The sequence below is a fragment of the Rattus norvegicus genome, chromosome 16 (genome assembly GCF_036323735.1).
Source record: "Rattus norvegicus strain BN/NHsdMcwi chromosome 16, GRCr8, whole genome shotgun sequence".
NCBI lineage: Eukaryota > Metazoa > Chordata > Mammalia > Rodentia > Muridae > Rattus > Rattus norvegicus.
Window position 1 is genome coordinate 12886279 of NC_086034.1, and position 20616 is coordinate 12906894.

Below are 20616 nucleotides of genomic sequence, written 5' to 3' on the forward strand. Positions count from 1 at the left end.
TGCTTGTTTGAGACAGGGTATAGTTTCTCTAATGACCCTACTCCATCTTCTTTTCTTTCTTTCTTTTTTTTTCAGAGCTGGGGACCGAACCCAGGGCCTTGCGCTTGCTAGGCAAGCGCTCTACCACTGAGCTAAATCCCCAACACCCCTCCTCCATCTTCTAAGCACGCCTAGGTTCTTCAAAGAGCTAACAAAGGCAGCATAAGACATGTGGTCTCATTTCTGCACAGTCACTTCTATATGCTTGAGTTTCTCCCGAACCATGAACAACAACATTCATTAATTCCCATTTACCTTCATGAGCAACGTTCTTCACCGCTGGGAACATTAAAAGCTCGTGGTGCTGATGCTGGAAGTCAGTGAAAGAGGAAGGAGATGCTTGGTGTTTCTGGGGATCAGCATCTACCTCCTGGGATGATGGGCTATGGTGAGGCCTGACACTGAGCTAAATTGCTCCTGGAAACCAGACTTGGGATTTCTTTTACTCCTTAGGGAAAGGACAGATGTGGGGTGGTGGTTGGAGGTGGGGAGTGGGTGCCAGATCTTCACTCTTTTTTGAGCTCCTATGATGTGAACTGACCTGAGCCTGTTGTCCCTGGAAGACTGACCTCCACAGTATTATTTTCCAGGAAGTAGCTTTGAGCTGGCACACTGGAGTCACTACCAACCCCTGTCCTAGGATTTGTTCCCCTTCTCCAAGGACCAGTTGTGTCCCATGTTAACTATTTTGTCCCCTCCCCTCAGGGATACTGGGGCTTCCACCATGTTCTTTCTTTGTTGTGCCCATTTCTAGGATGGGATGGGCTCTGTCCTTGGACTCTTATCTTTCCTTCTCTAGTAGGGTCAAGTACATGTATAAAGTCTCTCATACATGTGTTTCTATTTTTCAAGGGAGAATAGAAGACAGATGAGGATGCGAGGTAGAAGCTACCATCCCTCTCATTGCCAGTAAGTTAGGAGTTTCCTATACCAGGGGCTCCTCCTGATAAGTCGGAAAGAACCATGAATGGACTGTGTGGGCACATCCCCAACTGCTCAGGAAGCCTGGGAAGCAAGAAACCACACTACTGTTTCCAAAGTCTCTTACTGCCTCCTGTACCTCTCCCACTAGACCGCTGTCTGCTGCTACTTGCATTCTCTCTTGCTCTTACCTGTTCTCATTCTTCCCTGTTCTCAAGGCAAATACAAGCACACGGTGACATTCCGAGTCCCAATTTTCCCTCTTTCCTGTGGGCCACAACACAGTTGATGAACTGCGCTCTGATTCTCAAATCTTCCTGCCTCTATATCAACCCACTCAACACAGGACCTTGTACACACTCTACACCTACATACCACACCAACACGTACCGTGTGAGTGGATGACACACATCCCAGCACACACAGCACCTCTCCCATACACAGCACATCCCTCTCTAGCTGGGACTCTCACTGAGTCCATGTCTCAGGTACCCATCTCCTTTGTTTCACTCTTACATGTCACCTTCGGTCCTTCACCTCGTGCTAACAACACAGCAGCGTCAGCCTCTGAGATATCAGAGGACCTTGTTCTTTGAGAATTAGGGCCCAGTGCAGAGTCTGGTCACTGTTTTCCCTGGGAATGGGTAGGGGAGGAGTGAGTGAGTGAATGAGTGAGTGAACAGCTTTGAAAGGGAGGTGGAAAGTTGGTCCACAAGAAAATACAGGCTCTGATTTGACTGGGAATGGCTGTCTCAAAGGATACTCTGCCTCTCAGCCTTGTACCTCATGGCCCTGGTGTTTTCACACAGGGCTGGGAGTAATGCAGGAATGGGTGCATCTCACCTTGCTGGGAGGATCCGATTAGAGGGAGCTTTACTGAGTCAAACCTCTTAGAGCCGAGCCACCTGTCTCCTTTGAGCCCTGTGCTTACTGTGAATGTAAACACTGCTTCAAGTTGAGGCATTTCTTGGGGCTTTCTGAGCCTAGCACTTTGCAGGGACCCTATACCTGTCTGCTTGCTCCTAAGTAGATTCATCCTGTCATTTCTATTTTATAGAAAACTGAACGGTCAAGCCTAAGTCATACAGAAAAACCTGGTCAGGACTGGACTCTGTGTCCTGCTGTGTGGGACCCAAACACCTACGTACTGTCATTTTTTCTTACTGGTCAAGTTATTCTGTGATGAAGGAGTGAGGTCCAAGTTTTTGCAGACACTTTCCTTTTAGTGTAACATTGTATCCCAGGCCATGTTACTAACTTTCTCAAACAAAGATGCTCCAGGCATAGTGTATACATTGATTTATGATTTATTATTTTTGGTGTTCTCCTGGTGATTACATTAGGAAGTTACAGGAGTTGGTTCATATCCCGTTGATTAAATGCTATGGGTTTGGGGGTGTCCGAGGGTTCCTAAGATGCTGTAATCTCATCTGATCACAAGGAAGTCTTGCTACTCTGTTCGCCAGTCAGCTTGGAAGTCTCTGAATCTGTAGCTCCCAGGGATGGAATCTTGGACTTTTACTCTGCAGGAGCCATGAAGACTTGTGGGCTGACCCTGGATCATAGTGACTCTGAAGGTTGGTTGCACCTTTGGAACGAGGGCTTGGAATTCTGTAATCCTTCCAGCTGTCTGAAGTGAAACATTCTGGTGTCACAGCTTTCTGGCCATGAAGGTTGGTAGGGGCCAGAAGGTTGTCTCCATAACTGGACATCAACGTTTCATCTCGGTGGAGGCCAGCTTCGGGAGGCCCTATATCTGTGGGAGAGCCCCAGGCACCACCCATGAATTGGATTCTAGCTTTCTGCATGGTCTGCAGGGTCTTGTGTGGTTTCCTGGACATGAGTGACAGCAGACACAAAGAAGAGGCACGGGAAGGCAAAGTGAAGAGGGTAGAAAACGGGTGGAGAGAGGAGGAACACATGATTAAGAGTCATACTTATACCTAAAATTTTAAAGAAATCAAATAAGGGAATCTGCCTACTCCAGAACCTAATTGGGCGTTTCCTGGCATCAATTAAAATGACACTGAGCCGATGTTATTTGAGAGAGAGAATGGAAAGGACTATAAGTAATGGTGTACGATGATTTCTCTCTATGTTTCAAGTTTATTTCTATCTGCATTGTGATGTGGAAATTAATGGCACGGAATCTGGAGCTGAACTGCTTGAATTCAAAGCCTATAGTGTTCACCAGCCTTCAACTGACTATACCTTCAACAGATTTCTTTAACTTAACTTCTCTGTCCTTTGGCCCCCGCATTCTAACAACAACAAAAACAACAACATCAACATCAACAACAGTAATAGTATCTAATTTTCAGGATACTGCAAGTGTTGGTGGATGTAAATACTTATATAAAGCAATGCTTATTCATTCTCAACCGCATGTAGCCATCACCAATTAGACTCCATTACCCTATCACAAACATACAAACAAGCAAATAAGCGAAACAATAAATGGGGTTGGCCAGGATGAGAGACAGCTCTATCTGATAGGCAAACTCACTGCAAACTGTACTTAGTGCTTTGTGTTAGCCAGGGTGAGGCTAGGTGCAGACGGGGCTAGTGAACACAGAGTTACAAGGATCAGGAGACAGGGGACTGTCTCCTCTGATTGGACTCCTGGGCTATAAGGCTTCCAGCTCTGGCCAACACCTCCTTCCTAGTGTTTATTGTTCTGGGTCTGTGTTATACTACTCTGGTGTTGCTATCCTGAAACCCTCAAGTCACCCCTCGTTTGCAATGGGTAACCTTTAGCACTTTAGTTAAGCCCCTTGTAAAGTCAGAGGCAGCGCCATGGTAAGGGAACAGGCTCGGCAGCCTTCCGCCCTAAGTGTGGCCTGGGTTAACTTATTTTGTTGAGCTTGGAAACAGAGAGTGTAGTCCAAATCTTTAGGACCTGGGCTTGTCTGAGGTATCAGGAGTCTCTGTATGTGGCCTCAAAAGAGCTTCTCCTGGTGATCTTGTGACACGTGGAAGGAAGATGACCTGGCAAAGGCCATAACTTTGTTCTGGTGGGATCTAAGAAGCTATGAGTCCGACTCAGGCCAGCCCTCGGCAGCCAACTGTGTCAGCGTATTGAGTGTTTCTTTCAAAAGTGCTGTCTGAGCAGTATTGCTATGCAGAGCTCCCTACAGTTTATAAAACCACTTTAAGAAAACTCTCTCCCGCTTCTCCCAGTAAGCTGCTAAACGCAGCCACTTGAGTCAGCCTACTATTCATTTATCATATCAGTTTTCAAAGATAGTTTTGTTACTTCAGCACAGAATCCCAAGCCTTGTACGTTGTGTCATTCCATGGGCTTAGCCCATCAAGTAGACACAAAGCAGAGCTTGGGAAAGGTTTTAGGATGGGTGAGGCAGTCACTCTGAGTGCCGAATTTCTCTTCCCGTAGAAAGTAGAGCAGGCACTCCTGCCTGTGAAGCCCGGTACAGGAGACTACATGACAGGGACATGGAACACTAGGTGGCTGATTGCCCAATTCCCCGATTCATCTTCTCATTCCTTTTCTCTGGATCTCAGGTCTGTCCTGGAAGATGCTGGGTGGAAGCACCAAGCCCGGGCAAGCATGTGCACTGGGTTAGTGTTGTGAAATCAGCAGCAGTGAAGAGTCAGGAGAGAAAAGAGAAGCTAGAGGGGGGAGAGGTATGGAAACACACACAGTCACACACTTACACACACACACACACACACACAGATGAATGCATGCACGTACACACACACTCGCACACACCACATACACACAAACACACACATGTACATAGAAACATACAAATACCACATACACAACGCCTACGTGCTACGTAACTCCATACACAAAGATACACAATACACATGTGTTCTCAAGTGAGTGCCGCTTCCCTGGAAGCCAGCCTCTTCCACTGTGACAGTAAGGCAGGTCCACAGGGTGGCATGGACTTGGCCTGATGCCGGGTGTTCTGTGGACGTAACCCTACTGATTTCTCAACAACAGCAAGATGGATCCTGCCGCCACACACTTTCTACAGAAGAAGAGAAAGCTCAAAAGCACAAAAACACAAAGCCAGCACAGGGCGGAGCTCAGACCCCACCCTGAAGGCACTTTCCTTCTAGGACATTTCATCCTGACATTCTGTGGGAAATGTCCCTCCAGAGATGAGGCAGCCAGTTGCAGTGCAAAGGCCCCCCCAGAGCCTGGTGTTTACATGGTAAGGGTCCAGTAAAGGTGCTTGCTTCAGTCCTCATGTTCTAAGTTGCTCATGAATTCTGCCGTGGAATGCTTGAAACATACGCTCAAAAGGAAATCCAGTTTCTACATAGGATCCCTGACTCAGGTTTTTCTCCTATAGTATTATCTGTTCAACAAAAGGCTGCACTTGTACTGGACATAGTGTACCTAGACACATTCCACATTTCCAGGAGCTAAGTGTAGAGTGCGATGTGAGCGTTTATCCATCCCTGTCTGTACATGTGTAATTTATGTGCTAAGTCTCTGTGTGTCATGTAGGTATGTTTGTGTACATGTGATGTGCATATCTGTATGCAGTTATATATGGATTTATATGTGTGTATGCATGAATTTGTATGTCTATATGTATACTGTTTCTGTCTACATATGTAATAGGTGGTATATGTATTTGTGTGTCTGTTACCCTAAATGTGTGATATTTGTATGTCTATAATGTGATATATGTAGGTTTGTGTATGTAATTTTGTGTGGTTATGTGGTGTGTATGCATGCTTGTTGTGCAAGCATGTGTTGTGTGTGTGCTCACACCCCTCCTTCCTTCTGTTTCTCTTTTCTTTTCTGCCTTTGTGCATCTATGCAGGGAGGGGCTAGAAGTGAGGACAGGTTTCAGCAAGCCCTCAGGAGGGAGCTGCCACCTCTCTCCCCTACATTTGCACTTTGTTTCACAAGCTGCTGTGGGAGCAGAGTTGCTGGCAGCCCGTGTTCATCCTCCACCTTCCCAAGGCGGGTGCCTCACGCTTGGTTATTCACGAGATATGTGTGAGAGAAGCAGTTATTTTTACCCAGCCCTGACAGGGTGTGATGGCAGTGTGGGGGAGGGGCTGTCAGCCTTTCAGGGGTACTGAGGTTGCAGCTATCGTGTCTTCCTCATTTTGTTCCCCAATTCATTTACATCAAAGTTTCCTCTTGGCAGACAAGATTCTCGGTAACTAGTCATTGGCTTCTGGGTGCCACAGAAGGGAGGAGCAAGGGGAACTGTAGCCTTGGACTTTCAAGAATTTGCACTGGGTCTGCAGAGAGCTAAGACACAGGTCCTAAGTTGAAGTCAGATCTCTCAGGCTTGAGTTCTGCAGCCTTTCCACAGGGCTCTGCCTACCCTGAGCTCTAGGCCTCTCTGTACAAAAACCACAGAAGTCCAGTATCCACCCGGGGACAACAACTCAGAGCTTCAGTCTGCTGCTGGTCTGGACTCTAGTGCTGCAATCTGTGTGCTTGGGATTTGGTCCTGGGCCTGTCTACCTCACTGCTATTCACTCTCCGGTCCCCCTGGTTTGAGAGAGGGCAGCTTGGCTCTTACAGGCTCATGCTGATCATGAATGATCCCAGCCTGGCGTCAAGACTGAGCCTCGGAGCCCCTGTCTACTTCCTTGGGTGTGGTCTTGTCTTCTACCAAGCTGTTGTTCTCTGCATCCACAGATTCCACACACTGGCTGGAGACCCTCTTGCAGGTTCTGCTTCGGGTTTATAGGTGGGCTACAGTTTGCAGATGCTCCGGGACCCTCTGCCACGTAACTCCTCTGTCTCTGCTCCTCCTACTGGCGCACACCAGACCTTCATGCTTGCTTCGTGTTTCGTCTGTTCCCTTTTCTATTCTCGATTGTCTGCACTCGGTCTCATAATCTTTCCATAAGGTTTCCCATGCAGGAAACCACATCTCTTCTCTCTTCCTCCACCACCGCCCCCCTTTTTAAAAGTTTTCTCCCAATGGAGACTAAATACAGGGCCCTGAGCTTTCTAGGCAAGCACCCGTCCACCGACTGGGCCACATCTCCAGCCCTTGAGCCATGGATTCATTGTGTACCTCTATCTGGTCTCGAGTCATGCTCATCTGTATTAGCCTCTCTAATTCCGGGATTACTATGTGCTACCAGGCGTGGCCCCTCTGCCTATATACTTTTTCTTGACAGAAAGTGTTCATCTTTAAATGATTAAATTATTGCCTCTAGGGGTCTCCCTAGGGGTCTCTAAACTCTATGTGCCTGAGATTGATTGTGGCCCCTTTATACTAGCACTTGAAAACAGATGTCAACTCTCTGGTTCCATGGCCACCCTAGAAATCCTCCCACTTCCAGCCCAGACAGGATGAGGTTACTTACCTTTCCAGGTTATGGGTTTGGATCTAGGAGAGAGATGACAGCAGGGCCTGAGTTTCGGGAACTTGGCAGGACGCTTTCTCCCTAGAAGCAAAGGAATATAGAGCTCTGTTTAGTGGGCCAGGGACACCATTGGGCCAGTCTGTATAAGAATGGCTTGGGAGAGCTTCTACTCACAAGATCCGGAGTTTAAAAATATTTATTAAAAGCTGGGCAATGGTGACACATGTCTTTAGTTCCAGCATTTAGGAAGCAGAGTCTGGTGGATCTGTGAGTTCGAGGCCACCCTGGTCTACAGAGGGAGTTCTAGGACAGGCAGGCTTACACAGAGAAACCCTTGTCTTAAAAAAATTAAAACAAACCACCACCAACACCAACAACAAAACCAGGAGGAGATTGTTGAGGGAAGGCAGAGGTAGCCTATGTTGTGTGGCTTTCGAGAGATAAAGTCAGTCTTGGAGGTCACTCTACCCTCTGAATATGTCTTCCTCATGATGCTTTGAAAAAACCTTAGCTCTGTGGAGAAATGTCTTTGTGCTTAGACATTAATTCTGACTGGAAGTCCAGATCCGTAGTCCAAGGAAAACATCCCAAATACAGAAACCATTTTAGATACACAAAGCTTTCAACTGTGTATTTAATAGTGTGACTGAGCACATGAATCCATGAATGAACACTCAGACATGTCGAGTCATGTCCACACGTGTCTGGTGAGTAATGTTATACCCTGAAGCTGTGGGATACAATCCTAAATGGGGGGAGGGTTTGAGGTCAAAGACACCATTCTCTGGATTTCCATTAGAATCACATTGGTGGCCTTGAAATTGTCCAAAAGTAAGGCTCTGATAAATGGCAATGCTGTGGGCTATGTTGAAGAAACTGACCATCGTCTTCCTTGTAGAAGGTGCATTTTCACTGAGAAACTTGAGCAGCAAAAACCAATCAACCAACCAAAAGCAAAAGCAAATGCTTCCTGTAACCCGACCACTCAGGAAGGATCCTGTACAGGGCTGAAGTCAGTCAGTATTTTGGGTGTCTAAGTAATACGGTGAGGGGTGTTTTCTTTTTTAAAAAATCTTTTATGTCCACTAACTGTTAAAATCTTCATAAGTATTGATATAAGAATGCAAGTAGAGGGTTAGGTAAGAGAAAAAGACTTCAACACTCAGCTTTTAGAATGAAGAAAGGCAATAGGAGGATGGGGAGGTGACTCAGGCTTTAAGAGCGCTTGCCGTTCTTCCAAAAAGCCCAAATATGGTTCCAAGAACTCACGTCCAGTGGCTCACAAGAACCTGGACTTCCACAGCAGGAAGCCCAGCACCCACTCCTGGCCCTTGAGGGCATCCGTACACACGTGGCATATCCACATACAGTTACATAAATAAATTTTAAATGCAGCAGGTATAAATATTCTTCTGTACAAGTATGAAAAGGCCATGTAGGTTCCCACACATCTATTCCTCTACTGTACACAACCTCAATCCTTCGGCACATGGAGCTTTCTGTGCAGAAGGATTTGAAATACTCAAGTTTAGATAGCCCATTGTTCATTTACATTGTCCTAAACGCAACACAAATGGCAGTAGAAGTCACCTGACTTTCCAGACAAGAATGACTTGGATGGGTAGCTAGCTAGGTGGATTTCTGCTTGTGTGGTAAGTATACAACTTCATATAGGTGTCCGGTCCAAAGGAAACTCCACTCCCCCAAATTCTGGTGCATGTTTTCCCTCAAGCAAAGGAGCCATTTCCTTATTACTCTCAGAAGAGATGAATAGCTGTCTGTGGGGCCTGTTAGCACACCAAAGTAAATACCGGCCTCTAAGACTTCTCAGGATAACTTCTGGCTTTTCTCAATTCTTCTCATCCTGTCCCTCTATCCTCAACTTCCCCAAAACCATGGGATTCTCTTTCCCAGCTTTTCATTCCCATATAACCGTGACATTCTAGCCATGCATGCTTTTTGTCTTCCTCTCTTGGCCCTCTCTTTCTTGGTTTCTTTTGCTAGAATTCTCTTCGTCTTCCTCCTCTCTTATCCTTCCTCTTCCTTTTGTCTCTCACGATCAAGTTCTGTCTGCTGGCTATGTTCAGTGTACTACATCCTCTCTCTGCTCCAGATTCTTCCAGATGCCTCCAGCTGCACTTCCCTCGTATCTACAATAAGCACCTTCCCTTTGACCGTACCTTGGAAACCAATGTCTTCTGTTTATATGTCTGGTGCCGAAACTCCGTTTACACAGTAGGCCTGCAGCATCTTTACAAGAGTAAGACGGCACAGAAGCTCTAAAGGCTGAAGTCTCAAGCTACTTGTTGGGCACTGTAGTGAACAAAATATCTGCACAGTTCTCTCCATTGTTCAGGACTGTCTGCTGGGACCTGCGCCCCACTAGTTTCTGTTCAAAACCTTCCCAGACCATGGAATCAACGCTCAGGGACCAGAGTCCAGGGGCAGGTTACCTTCTGAGGAGAGAACGCAGAGACAGAGAAACAGCATGAAGAACAAACCGGAGAGGGTGAGAAGTCGCATAGTGAAGTAGCTGGAGTCTCACGGCTAGGGAGGAAGCAGTGGCACAAAAGACCTCCCTTTGGCCTCTGAAGACATTTATAGAGTGGCAGAAAGAGGCGTTTCCCCATAGGCATCCCAGCCCTAGAAGTCACGTAAGAACAGTGAGCCCCTCCCAGCAGGATAATAAACCAGCTCTTCAAGAAGTCAGGAGGATTAGGTGACTTGCTGCATGTACTTTTAAATGTCTAGCCCTGAGAGCTGTTCTGTTTTAACCCTCGTGGTTAGAAAAAGAAACTCTTGCGCCGTGAAAAACCACTGTCCAGGGTTGAACGTTAACTTTTAGGGCGAGCAATAATCCAGTAAATGCAGATCTTCCTGCTCTCTTGTAAACGAGGCTGGGAAAGGGGTCATAAAACCAAAGGCAAAGGCTCAGGGGGAGCCAAATGGAATCCTTTCTCTGACATTTATCAGCAGTGTTATCTTGAACTTGTCATCATTAAATGTCTCTGGGTCTGCTGTCCATCTGTGAAGTGAACACAGAGCTGCCTGAGGACACACGTTCCAGAAGTCATCTGTACCAAGCCGGGTACTTATGCCACTGTTAAATTGTGTGGGGACTGAAGTTAGTCCTTGGTGAACAACTGGTAAAGTGATTCAATAAAAAGAGTGCTACGTCACAGCCTGAGCCTGAGCAGCATCGGGGAGAATCCCACTGGAGGAGTAAGGGAGTGTTTCACAGCTGCAGGAAGCTAGACCACCCATTCCTTAGACATGCCCTGAACGGGGATGTGATACTGTCCCTGATCCCAGAGACTGCTGTGCAGAGAGGTGAGTACCACACAACACAGTGCCATGACAAAGGCCCGTAAAAGATCATGTACAGTCAGCTGGAAAAGGAAGGAGAGAAGGCTGCTCAGAGATGGAGTACATAGGGCTCAGTAGGGCGGTGGGCCAGTATGGTGAGTCAGGTTGTGGTGGACTTCCTGGATCACAGAGGAGTTATATTGGCCAGGATGAAAAAGGTAGGCCTGGTGTCTTCTGACTGGGTGAACAGATGGTGGGCACTTAGGGCTCTTTTTCTGTTAGGAATGGTCTGTGGTCTCTAAGACATGGTCTAAGCACAAGGAATGAATGGAAGACAGCTCCCTGTGGGACATGGCAAGCACAATATTGTATGGGTGGCTGTCTTAGGGTTTTACTGCTGTGAACAGACCCCATGACAAAGGCAACTCTTATAAGGACAACATTTAATTGGTGCTGGATTACAGGTTCAGAGGTTCAGTCCATTATCATCAAGGCAGGAACATGGCAATGTTGGGGCAGGCATGGTTGCAGGAGGAGCTGAGAGTTCTACATCTTCATCTGAAGGCTGTTAGGAGATTGACTTCCAGAGAGCTAGGATGAGGGTCTTCAAGTCCATGTCCACACTGACACACTTCCCCCAGGAAAGCCACACATACTCCGACAAGTCCATCCCCCCCCTTAAAAGATGTATTTATTTTGCATATGTGACAACATGGTTGTTGTCTTTAGGCACACCAGAAGAGGGCTTCGGTTCCCACTACAGATGGTTGTGAGCCACCATGTGGTTGCTGGGAATTGAACTCAGGACCTCTGGAAGAACAGTCAGTGCTCTTAACCTCTGAGCCATCTCTCCAGCCGAAGCCCACACACCTCTTAATAGTGCCACTCCCTCTGCTAAGCATATTCGAACCACCATAGTGCCTTAGCAAGTGCGAGGCTCTGGTCTCGAGGGTAAGCAACCAGGCGATCTCCAGCCTGTGTAGGATAGTATGTGGGCAATTGCCACACACTCTACTGAACCTTTCCTCAGCTCCTCAAACCCTCAACTCCTGAGTGCTTCTTCCAGACCAAGCTCAGGAATATTCTCTCCCAGGCTTTCCCAACACCTGGTGTGGGGATGTTGATGGTTGGCTGTCCGATTTCTCTTTCCTCCCAGCAGCAGAAGTCTGGGAGATAAATGGCCTAAACCCAGAGGAGCAAAAGGAATGTAAGGCAGACACTGGGCCTGTGGCTTCATTATGATTCATGGGCGTCACTGAGCAGTTGTGAGTGACACAGAGCTCTGTAATGCCTAGATTGTGCTGAGAGTCTAAGGCACCTGGCCCCCTGTGCCCACGTCAGGGTGTTATTCTGGAGATGGTTGAAGATAAGGTGCTAATCCTGAGATTGCTGGAGAAAAACCAGTCCCACCATTTTGATCCAAATTTAAAGCAAGCTCTTTTGAGTACTAAATACTGACCAAGAGATGGACTTTGGGCCTTTCCCTGGGATTTCTCAGCTGCATGGCTCCCGAGACAATTGCAGGGCTTCATAAAGACTGACTTATAAGCCACTGTACTTTCTCATGAAGCTTTGTTATTTTCCAAGAACCACAACTTCCGGCATCCCAGGAAGTTAACTGGTCGTTGAGCAGATGGCACTTACAGGTTAGATTTGGGTATTACAAAAGCTCTGGCAAGAGGAGGTAAATTAAGAGAGGAAGAACTGGGTCTGTTATATACATCCATATCAGAACCTAAGGAATGGAAGACTGAAACGCATGCAAATGTTCTTCAGCCAAGAGAGCGCAAGGAACATGTGTGGGAGGGGTCTGCACCAGAAAACAGATGACTCTGGCTTAAGAAATATGGGGTTGCACTGACACCGGTACATAGGCGCGGGCCGGCGTGTCCTTGGGCTAGAGAGCGGGACGTCTGCCCAAGAGTCTGATCGTTTGTGGTGTTGACCAGCCCGGATCGAATTTAAAATGGTGATGTTGAAAAAGGCAAGAAGATTTTTGTTCAAAAGTGTGTCCAGTGCCACACTGTGGAAAAAGGAGGCAAGCATAAGACTGGACCAAACCTCCATGGTCTGTTTGGGCGGAAGACAGGCCAGGCTGCTGGATTCTTTTACACAGATGCCAACAAGAACAAAGGCATCACCTGGGGAGAGGATACCCTGATGGAGTATTGGAAAATCCCCAAAAGTATATCCCTGGAACAAAAATGATCTTCACTAGAATTAAGAAGAAGGGAGAAAGGGCAGACCTAATAGCTTATCTTAAAAAGGCTACTAATGAATAATTCCACTGCCTTATTTATTACAAAAAAAAAAAAAAAAGAAAGAAATATGGAGTGTTGGAAGGTGGGCCAGCCTGCAGAACTCCCCCTCCCACCTGAAATCAGAAAGGTTTCTAGAGCTTTCATGTATCCTGCCTATGTGAACACACATGGAACTTAAGATTGCCCTTATGGTGGGATGGCAGCTGTCCTTTGCCTTGATAGGCATACACTTCTTGGAATCAAGGGATGGATGGCTGGTTCCTAACCTAGCAGGTCTCATAGAAGGATGTCCCATTCTATCCAACTCTCTAGGATCCTGGCAGACAAGTCAGACATCTCTTGCTGCTGGAGACTGGCCCATGGAACGTACCCTTCCCTTGAGGCTCTGTTTGCTGGCCTGCTAGAGAAGCAGTTTTTGTTCATGCCAAAAGTTGTTCAGTATGGAAATCAATGGCCAGGGGACATTTTAACGTATGCTTTTCATAGGTACGAAAAACTTTACAGTTAGTTTACCCAAAGAAACTAGTTCAGGTTCTTTGCCTGTAGGTCTGTAGCTCTGTAGGTCTATAGGCCACATCCTACAGTCTGCTAGCTTAATTGTTCTTTCCCCTTTAATGCCACCTCAAGAGAAGACACATCTGTGTTCCAAAAGTAGCTGCCTCACCTCTCTCCTGGGTACCCAGCTCTGGAGTTGTTCCTGAACTCCGATTGCTTAGTGGGTGTGGAAAGTAGGGGGATGCTTGCTGCCTGGATCTTCTGACCCACCAGGCCAGGTTCCCCTCATTCTCTTGGGATTTCTCAACCTTCTGCCATGGAACTGGAAATGGGCTTTTGACTCTTAGGGTTTTGTTCCTCATTGCAGGACAAAGACACAAGGACATTGTTCAGTGTAGGGGGAGGAACCAGCTATCTTGAGGGCTTTTCCTGAAACACACACAAGCCAGAATTCTCATTTTTCGCAGGTTCTTCTGGGGTCACAAGTTCTGAGGAAGACTGCATTCCTATGTTGGGATTCTGCCTCCTTTTTAAATGTCCAGAAAAACGTATTGGTGTAAATTAAAATAGTTCAGGGTGGGTGCATAAGATAAACCCAGAGCATAGCCTCATCCCCAGGGACAACAGCCCTTCTCGAATTTCCACTTACTTTGTTTTTCTTATTAAGCATTTCAAAGATAACTGTCAACCTCTTTTTTAAAAAGAACACCTCTGGCTGTTTAGAATATTCAGAATCTCATGTTAAGCTCAAAGTGGTGAAGATGAGAAGCATTTTAATGGGCACACCCGTTAGTCTTAAGCATATGCGGTTTTGGTATGGAAAAAAGAAATAACACAAATGTAATGGTTTCCAAGAAACCATTTTGAAAACTTGGCAGCCATCCCGGGGAGAAAGTTTTTGGAGACACACCTAAAACAAAGGGGATTTCAAACCAAGAAACATTTCAAATCAACTTTGTCATGAGGAAGCAGTGAGGAAGAAGCTGCCCAAGGCTTCTCCACCCCGTTTGCTCACTTTCTGGCCTGAGTCCCACACCTCAGGCAGTACCTACCTGTTCTTTATAGACCTCATGGTTGATGAGAAATGACTCTCCCTCCAGTGTGCTTGGCAAGAAGCAACTAATGGAGGGTGACTGCAGGTCCCAGGCCATAGCCCTCTCCTCTTGACCCCGGGGGAAGGTAAGAAGTCATGACCTTGAAGCCATGAGGGTCTCTCCAGTGAAACTACTTGTTTACCACACTCCAAAGCTATTGATTGTTCTCTAGCTATTGTTCTCTCTGAGTTCTGGGCTGTATGCGCAGGGGAAGCCCAGCAAGAACGTTTTAACACTTCATAGCTACCCTGAGTGGGCCTTCCTGACATTCCTTCCTTCTATCCACTTGGTCTTGTGCTGCTGATGTTAAGGCTGTTGTATGCAGTGGGGGCCGGGAGGATGTTCCCTTAATCCTTGCAGGGCCTAGCCTCTGGTCTCACTGCTGTAGTGAAGCTTCCTCCTGGTAACTCCTCTCTGTGTGCTGCCAGATAATTCTCCCACAGCCTTGGTTATGGGACTACTTTGTCTCTTCCACGGAGGCAGCAGTTGGTCTAGGGTTTCCCTCCTGGATAAGGTTCCTGAATATTGTGTTCTCAACCAGTCCACAAAGGTTTGCTGGGGGACCTACTCCTCTTTCTCTCCTCTTCCATGGGCACTGCCAGGATACCAGTCTCTGTGTGCTTGATGTAAACAGCCCACCTCCATTCACTGCTTTGAGTTTAATGGATTTAAAGTTCATATGAGCATATACCGCTTTTGTTTCTGCTCCTGCATTCAACACAATACCCAGGCTGTTGCTTTTAGCAGATTTGCCCTTTCAGGGTTTAGGAGGATTGTGTTGGACATATACATCAGATGTCCATTTTCCACTCAGCCACTGATGGTCACTCAGGTTGATTCTCTACCTTGGCTGTTGTCAACAGTGCTAGGACGACCATGAGTGTGCAAATACCTTTCAGCCTGCTGATTTCACTTTCTTAGGGTATTTACCCCAAAATGGAATGACTAGCTCTTTCTATTCCAATACCAATCCATCTCCAAATACTATCCAAACACTACCTGTGTTAAAAGATATCCAATGCTTCTTTAATAGGAACCTTCTTCTCTTGCTACACTAGGGATACACACACACACACACACACACACACACACACACACACACACACACACACACACGCCTTCAAAGTTATAACAGGACAGACTATACCTTCACATGTTGATTTTGAAGGAGGAAGATGAGGATAAGTAGAGACCAGGTGAGCCTTGGCAGGAAGGAGGGTATTGATAGAACAGGAGTGGGAACGGTTTCTGCTTAGGGCTGAAGAACAGCAGAAAGGCTTGGGATGGATCTAGTTGCTATCTGCTCTCTTCCTTGCTACTCAGCAGCAGCCTTTCCAGAAGAGGTGTCACCTTGCTTTTCTAGCACTAGAAGTCCCAAGATAGAATGAAGACTTGTGTGGAGCTACTGGGGACGGGCAATCTTAGGGTAAAGTCAACTCAGTCGGAGGAGTAAGGGTTACAGAGAAGGCTTGCTGGGCCATGGGTTTGAAGGTCTTTCTGACTATTTCCCAAGGAGCTTTCTATCAAGTGTTTCAATGTCCTCACTCACTCTCCGTATGAACTTCCCATGTTTCTTTCCCATGGACTGGAGAGATGGTTTATCAGTTAAGAGGGTTGGCTTCCACATTAACTCCAGTTCAAAGAAATCTGACATCAAAGGGTGCCAGGCACACACAGGATACACATAGATACATGCATGCACCCACGTATGAGCTATGCCTGGGTGAAGATGAGAGGTTCTCACCTTTTATCACAAGGGTCTAGGAACAAACTCAGGTCATCAGGCTTGGCACCAGTTACCTTTAACCACTAAGTCATCTTGATAGCCCTCACCTCACTTCAGCTTTAGGAAGCATCATTCTACTTAAATGATTCAGCTGATGAATTATACTTAGATTTCTAGACACCCACAGTGGCATTGACTGCCAGCACAAGTAGGGTCCTGAAGACTTTACAGTTTGCATAACCACCAGACAGAAATTGGTCAGGGTCTCACGGTGGAGCTGAATTCTCTAAGTAGGTCAACTCTCACACCTGCTGCCTGTAGAGATGAGGCCAGACTTTCTTTCTCTCAGGAAAGTATCAACACTTCTCAGAACATGTTAAAATTACTTTGGATAATCCTTTTTTTTCCTGGGTGATCTTGAGTCATTGTTACTTAAAGAGTGTCTAATAGATATAGTAATCTCTCTGAGCGTCATTTATGAGTCACTTGGGTGTGCTAACATCTGAAGAGTGACTGGAGCTGTGAAGACCCACAGTGTTTTCAAGACCTTTTAACATTCCTTACCTCTAGCAAGGGTCTCTGCCTTAAGCCCTGGGTGATACATGCCAAGTGCTTCCTTTTGAAACCAGTAGATCTCTCCTGGTTACTGGCACAGTTGTAAGCATTCAGAGCCATTCATTCCTTTTTTGCAGTGTGTACCAAGATTTCCTTCAAGGACTACCAAATTTCATAGTCTTGAAAACAGATCACATTAACCGGTTAAGCTCTTAACTTCCATTCATCATCCACTCTCAATCATTCTGCATTGCCAAGATCAACCTATTCAGTGTGTTTTCAGAATGTAACTGGCTGCCTTAAGGGAGAGGAGAGTAAAATACAGACAGACAGGGGACACTGGGGGGTGGAAAGGTTCAAAAAAGGAAGGGGTAGGGAAGGAGGAAATATGGTTGGCAAGAAGTCTCCTCAAAGTGAAGGTGGCATGGCAGACATATGTGGCTGTATGGAAACTCAGGATTTCCTAACCAAAGAAAAAAGCCCCAATAGAGGGAACAGTAGAATTCAGGTTACAGGAAAACAGGGAGGATAGAGTTCTTGGGACTAAGTGAACATAGGGTGATCACTTTAAGGAGAGCGTTGAGGGGGTTCTAGCCAAAAACTAAAAAAAAATGAAGAAGCCTTATGGAAACCAACAAGTTTGTAACTGAATATATATATGAAAGGAGTTTGAACGGAATGCGCAGAAAATGCTGCTCCCAGTAACAAGCACAGGATCCCTGAGTGGTTGGTCTGGTATGCCTGGGAGGCACCCTGAGTAAGCTGTTGACATTGCTTTTTGTTGCCCACCAAAACTAGATGGCAAAACCCCATTGCTCGGGGCATACAAAAACCCAACCTTGAAATGGCCAGAATACACTACATGTTGGCTAACTTACACAGTGCTATAAAGTGGTGTGCAGGCTGCTGCTTTTTGATGCTGGACCCTGAATGCAACAATACTGACTTGTGGGCAAGATGTGGCCATTGATGCAAAGATGGGCATGAAGGTTTTGAAGGTAACCAAGGGCTTTCTGATAGAATATGAGGCCCATGCCATGACAGGGATTTTATACCTGGTACTAAAAACCTAGGTAGATGCCTTTAACTTTGAAGATCATACACCACAGGGGATAAAATCTGCTGTTTTTCCTAAAATGTCAAGCTAACTTCCAAATGTGTAATACCCACAGACTACCGCTGCTTTCAACTTTGGTCAGATAGGCTTTTTACAGTGGGTACCGGGTAATGCGGATTCTGACCGCCAAAGCTGTCACTAAGTTGGTGCTCAGCTGTGCATGAATCATCTACAGCGACCTCCAACATCCAAGGCCCGGGGAACTTCACAGGCTGTGCACAGACATGTTGGAGAGAGTGAACTGTCTGACTTCTGAACATGACTAGTATAGACTTCAACTCACAGCATGTGATTACCTGCACCAAGACCCAGCCAGTCAAAATTTCAGTATAAATGAAAGGCTCTCTGAGGTCCCACCATCCTAGAAATTGTTGGTAGTTGATGACAGCTAAGGGAGAGTCCACTCTCCACCAGGGACATGGTTGTTGCTGTGTTACTCATGCCTCTGAGTGGCCACGTAACCACATACATATGCGCAGCATCAATTGAACTCTGGGTTATTAATAACTAAAAAAGAGACCAAGTGAGAGTACACAAAGGAGTGAGGAACTAGGGGGAAGAATGAATGACTAATTATGACAAATGTATAAAACTTTCCAAGACTAAACAAAAAAAAAGAATCCAAAAACTGAACGGGTAGACAGGGGATCCTGGGGTTGGGAAGGTTGAATGAACTGAATGTATATATCACTTTGATATTTGCGTGTCTCCAGAACATCCCAAAATGAATTAAAAAAAAAAAAAAACAAAATCCTTCTATGTAATCATTAAGGGCGTGTGAGAAGACTGCAAATGATAAATTTCCAGTTTTGCCTAAAAACCTATCATTTTGCCTGTCAACTCCATTTTGTGAGGGAAATAAAGTCACCCACTCACCCATTATATATAGTCAAGATCCAAGGTATCAGGTTTTCCACTTGCATAACTACTACCCAACCACACACATTTTATTTGACTCATTTTACAGTCTTTATTGCTCCAGCAATGACACTAAACACTGTAAAACGCTGCCATTAAAATAAAACAAGAGCCAAGGCAGGCAGAATGGCCCAGTGGGTAAAAGGTGCTTTCCTCCTCAACGACCTGAGCTAAAACCTTGAGAGCCAAGATGGTGGAGGGAGCCACCCTCATATGCCTGCAGGACACCATGGCATGTGTGTACCCACACATGTAAAGGAACCCTTCATCTTATTCATTTCTACCTGACACTACTGTTGAAATCCTACTTTTTTCTTTTCATAACTATATGAAATCAAAGATTAAACTTTGGGTTTTAACCTGCTACTGAAAACAACAGGTCCTTTAAGATTTCAACTTAACATGACAGTGATACTTTATGGAGACTAGAACAAAGACAGAAATTAGGCATTTGGATTTTACTGCAGGGGGTAAAAACCAACTGCAACAGCTAAAATTCACACAATGCCCAATCATAGCTGCACTAACCCCACAGGGGGATGTTGTCTCCATCTTAAAGTTGAGGGAACTGGGCATGGGAGGTTAGGTCATTTGTCTAGGGTCATATAAGAAATCAGTCACGATCCAAATGAACGCAGGCCATCTAGCCACAGCTCTCCTGTCTTACCAGACTGCAGTAATGTACTGCATGGTAAAAGCCCAAGTTGTTTTTCTATTCAAGACTCTGGTGAGATGGACTGAACATATCATGTAGAAAAAAAGTATAGCGTTAACCATTTGGCTAGAAATTTTATTTCAGAAATAAGCATTCAGTGTACTTTAAAGTGATTAAAAGTTATTTATGGATTACTGTAATAAATACTTCTCAAAAATAGTTACTCTGTAAATACACATACAAACTTCAGTGAAGAACTCCTTGCCACAAACAAGTGATCTGTATCAAAATCTGATGTCACAGGGAAGCTGAACGGTGGCCTGGACGGGGGACAGAATGCTCAGGGAGTCTAAGAAGCACTCCCCATTACATTTTTCATTCAAATACTTCCCAAGGCCAACTTAAGTTTGTTTTGTTAGTTCATGCATAATCTGACAGGGAACATAGGAAGCCAAGAGTTTTAGAAGAAAAAGCAATCCTAATCTTAGCATAAGCCACAAAGAGGCTTTTCTGAGAGCTGTCAAAGCTGTGTTGAGAAAAGCAAGCATGCTTTCAACGAGACACTGAGGAAAACACCCTGTCCGACTACAAATATACCAAACATCTGAAAACAAGTGAATACTGAGCTTCGGAGTATGTTACACTGGGCAGAGCTGGTAGGTTTGTTGTTTGTCTGTTTTAGAGACAGGCCCTTGGAATTCACTTTGTAGACCAGGACGGACTTGAATTTAGAGATCTGCTTGCCTCTTCCTCCCAAATGCTGGGATTAAAGGCACATGCACCACCACTAACCAGCCTGTTTCAAAGGACTTCATAGTAAAACTCACATACACACAGTTCTAGCTGGGATTCTCCGTATGGTTAACTCTCTGGACTGTCCTGACAATGACCAGTCAATCGAGGCCGTTAACAGCACAGAAGGATACCCGTGTCTCTGCTAACACCATGTATCCTTGTTATTACATCTCCGCTGTTGTTTATTGGCTCACCAATCAGTGCTGTCCTAAGCATTCAAAATGACTGCAGGTGGGGGTTGGGGATTTAGCTCAATGGTAGAGCGCTTGCCTAGCAAGCGAAAAGGCCCTGGATTCGGTCCCCAGCTCTGGAAAAAAAACAAAAAAACAAACAAACAAACAAAAAAAAACCCAAAATGACTGCAGGTGATTTTCATCTCTGACCTCTACACCAAAACTTGTCACTCATGA

General features: G+C 45.7%; 1 protein-coding gene and 1 pseudogene across 1 annotated transcript; one reads left to right on the top strand and one right to left on the bottom strand.

Moving 5' to 3' along the window:
- Positions 1–2249: 2249 nt before the first annotated feature.
- Gpr15lg (G protein-coupled receptor 15 ligand) lies at positions 2250–9856 on the bottom strand. Its single transcript, NM_001106063.2, has 3 exons — positions 9738–9856; positions 7285–7365; positions 2250–2793 (listed from the first exon to the last, which is right to left on the bottom strand). Exons 1-3 carry the CDS (start codon positions 9805–9807, stop codon positions 2711–2713), a joined length of 234 nt encoding a protein of 77 aa, NP_001099533.2. The 5' UTR covers positions 9808–9856; the 3' UTR covers positions 2250–2710.
- Positions 9857–12555: 2699 nt separating this feature from the next.
- LOC108353094 (cytochrome c, somatic pseudogene) lies at positions 12556–12897 on the top strand (annotated as a pseudogene).
- Positions 12898–20616: the final 7719 nt, after the last annotated feature.

What these genes read in the sequence shown, in the direction of transcription:
- Gpr15lg (NM_001106063.2), bottom strand. Translation starts at nt 9,807, where the DNA reads ATGCGACTTCTCACCCTCTCCGGTTTGTTCTTCATGCTGTTTCTCTGT. An exon ending in CTGCGTTCTCTCCTCAGAAG is followed by an intron (nt 7,366 to 9,737) that starts GTAACCTGCCCC and finishes CTTTGCTTCTAG; the next exon opens with GGAGAAAGCGTCCTGCCAAG. An exon ending in CAAACCCATAACCTGGAAAG is followed by an intron (nt 2,794 to 7,284) that starts GTAAGTAACCTC and finishes ACTCATGTCCAG; the next exon opens with GAAACCACACAAGACCCTGC.